The sequence below is a fragment of the Nanorana parkeri genome, unplaced genomic scaffold (assembly GCF_000935625.1).
Source record: "Nanorana parkeri isolate BGI_ZX_2015 unplaced genomic scaffold, ASM93562v1 scaffold3163, whole genome shotgun sequence".
NCBI lineage: Eukaryota > Metazoa > Chordata > Amphibia > Anura > Dicroglossidae > Nanorana > Nanorana parkeri.
Genome location: NW_017309431.1, coordinates 19051 through 22037, shown reverse-complemented (window position 1 = coordinate 22037; position 2987 = coordinate 19051). Strand labels below are relative to the sequence as shown.

Below are 2987 nucleotides of genomic sequence, written 5' to 3'. Positions count from 1 at the left end.
GGGGGGGACATGGAGGTTAACACACACACATTCATTCAGATCTGGCTGCCCATAGACTAACATTGGGCCTGAAAAGCTGACAGGTGGACCTGATGGGTCTCCCCGTGTGAAAAGGGCCCTAAAGAAGCTTTGTTTTGTCCAGCCGGGTGTACCAGAACTCCTGGTGCGGTTGTGTTGCTTCCATGGTGTCCCCACATCATACTAAGCGCCCAGAGCTGGCCAATGGCTCAGGATTTGGTCACCGAGTGAAATAAAACATGACACTTCCTGAGCTGCCGCCATGTTCCCCCCAAGGACCAGTCAGGACACCGCAGGCTTTGGGGGCGACATCCCGGCTGCTCTGCTCGCACCGCTCTTGTGGCGGCTGGAAACTTGTGATAAGATTTATTCTCCATCCCCTCCCCCTCCTCCATACACAAGAATGCAGCATTTTAAAGAGCAACTGAAATCGAAGCATTTGCACATTTTGGGATCCTCAGCTTTCCCAGAAGGCCAGTGACATCACCCCTGTGTAGGCAATGTGCATTGGGGGAGGGGACCCTGAGGTTCACACCTCGGTGATTTATCACGCGGATTTAGATGCAAGACACAAATTCGCATTCAAGCCAATAGAGGCCGTTCACACCTCTGCCTTGCATAGTGCTGGTGAAATCACCTGTCGCGCAGGAGCTATTTTCGGGTGGTTGTCACACAGTTTTGGTCCCATAGACACCACTATGCAGAGGGAACCGCGTGATCTCAGCACAGTGATCGTGCCCAAAAAAAAAAAAAAAGCAGTGAAAACAGCTCAAAGATGCAATCGCCTAGGTGTGACCCGGGCCTAAATCTTGATGCATCTCCAGGCTCACTTTATTGCAGGCCTAAATCTTGATGCATCGCCAGGCTCACTTTATTGCAGGCCTAAATCTTGATGCATCGCCAGGCTCACTTTATTGCAGGCCTAAATCTTGATGTAATGCCAGGCTCACTTTAATGCAGGCCTAAATCTTGATGCATCGCCAGGCTCACTTTATTGCAGACCTTGCATGGCAGCAAAGCTAGTCACACACTCATCACCTGCAAATCCAGACAGATTGTTACTCACCATTGCAGTATTCATTCTGAATAAGCATATGATCGTCCTCTGCCCATGCCGAGTAGTATCGTACTACATGAGGGTGCTGACCAAGTACAGCGTGCGCGTACACTTCCCTCAGTGCGTTCTGCCTGCAAGCAAACACACCGTCACTATACAAGTCGCGCATGTTCCAGAGTCCTCAATCGGGCGCGCCAGGCTTTCCACTCCACAGAACTGTGACTTCTTAATACTGTGCAATAGGTGCGGCAAGCGGCCGCTTTTCAGTTTCGTAAGAGTCACAAGACTGGAGGATTGCAAGTCTGGCCAAATCTGTGTATTCTTCCAGAGCCCACTGAGGTGATTCTGTCCGTGTGTCTCGGGCCACTTACTCATCCACGGAGCCAGCAAGAGGCTTCTTGGAGCGTTTAATGGCGTAAATGCATCCGTCCAGCCGCTTCACGCATTTGTAGACTGCGCCAAACTGACCCGAGCCGATCCTCTCCAACTCATGGAATTCGATGGCGTATCGAGACTTCATGTTACTTTCAGTAATCGTGATTCTCTGCCGGCGGAAGCAAAACGCGTCAATCTCCGCCCACTCGTACCGCACAACATGGATAAAAACACATCAACATCACAGCGCTGGATTATCAATGACGACCTTACCTTAGCCGGCCTGATCCCATCATCCAACTCCCCGTCACTTCCTTCCATCACTTCACCATCAGAACTGAGAAGAAAACACAGCCAAGGTGAGACACGCGGCAATCTATATCTGTAACACCAACAATAGAACTTGCGCAGAGTCCCGCCTCCTTCACACCAGACGCAGCATCACAATTCACCACAACGCATATAAATATATTAAACATGAAGAAGTTCTCACTCTATCACACAGCTCCTCTTCCTCCTGCGATGGTTCCCCGATGACGCCTGCAGATCCACCGACTCCGGTGTAAACGGGTTGATGTTGCAGTGAGGTGTGCTGTACCTGGACTTCAGCCCGGGAGCTCCAGCCCAAAGCCGGCCCAGCCCGGGAGCTCCAGCCCAAATTCTGTACAGGGACACAGACCCCACAGGTTTGATAGTAAGGCTCCAGAAACATGGCAGTCCGTGTATCTCAGGGCATCAGGCCCTCATTTTAGAGGCAAGCGTTTATTTTCACTCGGCAGTCAGGCCTCGGCAGTCACCATAAAGGCTGCCCAAAGCTCCCCATTCACTGGTAGAAGGTCGTATGAACATCAATATGAGAAGTCCGCTCAGAACACCGGAGAATGTCACCAGAAACCCGACCAATGTCATTCAAAAGTCATTTGATTTTGGAATGAAGGGGAGGAGTTTCCCGAACGAAAACCTCATTCGCTGTCAGAATTTCTATCAAGAAAAATTTATCATCCATCGCTAAGCTCGAAAATTGCCGATTTGACCCCATTAACCGCAAGAAAATGGAAGATTCTGATGAACCCAATTCTACAGGTCTATGGCCAGCTTGGTTCTTCAGCACTCTGAAAGAGCGTCCAGCGTACAAGGACGGCTCCTCGTGATTCCTGCGGCAGCACCCAACATTCACCTCCAGCTGGACACTTCTAGACAGTGTTGGAGATTGACCAATCCCCTCATACACCCAAATAACTATTAGCCCAGGACTGAAGACGTGCCTCCATGGTCAATAAGAAGGTGAGAGGCAGAAGGTTGCAGCCAAGTAGCAGAGCTTTGCCTGTCCAGAAGCAGCTTTCAGCCATAGTAGAGATGGAGAGCCAATGAGCACAGGTACCTCTACAGCAAGCGGGGGGGAGGGGCATACTGAGGTGGAACTACAAATTCCATCATCCATCTGCCTCACGGAGTCATACCTGTGGCTGCCAGTCTTGCAATGCCTCAAGGGACTTGTAGTTTGACCACAGCTGGAGGGCCGGAGTTTGATTACCCC

At 50.7% G+C, this 2987-nt stretch overlaps 1 protein-coding gene across 1 annotated transcript in view; it reads right to left on the bottom strand.

Moving 5' to 3' along the window:
• Nucleotides 1-2987, bottom strand: part of LOC108802834 (wee1-like protein kinase 1-A) — a 16075-nt gene that overhangs the window by 8005 nt on the left and 5083 nt on the right. Inside the window, exons 5-8 of the mRNA XM_018574687.1 lie at nt 1944-2111; nt 1724-1787; nt 1447-1619; nt 1085-1206 (exon numbers count right to left, since the gene is read on the bottom strand). Of these exons, the coding sequence (XP_018430189.1) occupies nt 1085-1206; nt 1447-1619; nt 1724-1787; nt 1944-2111 (527 nt within the window). The remainder of the gene's footprint in view (nt 1-1084; nt 1207-1446; nt 1620-1723; nt 1788-1943; nt 2112-2987) is intronic.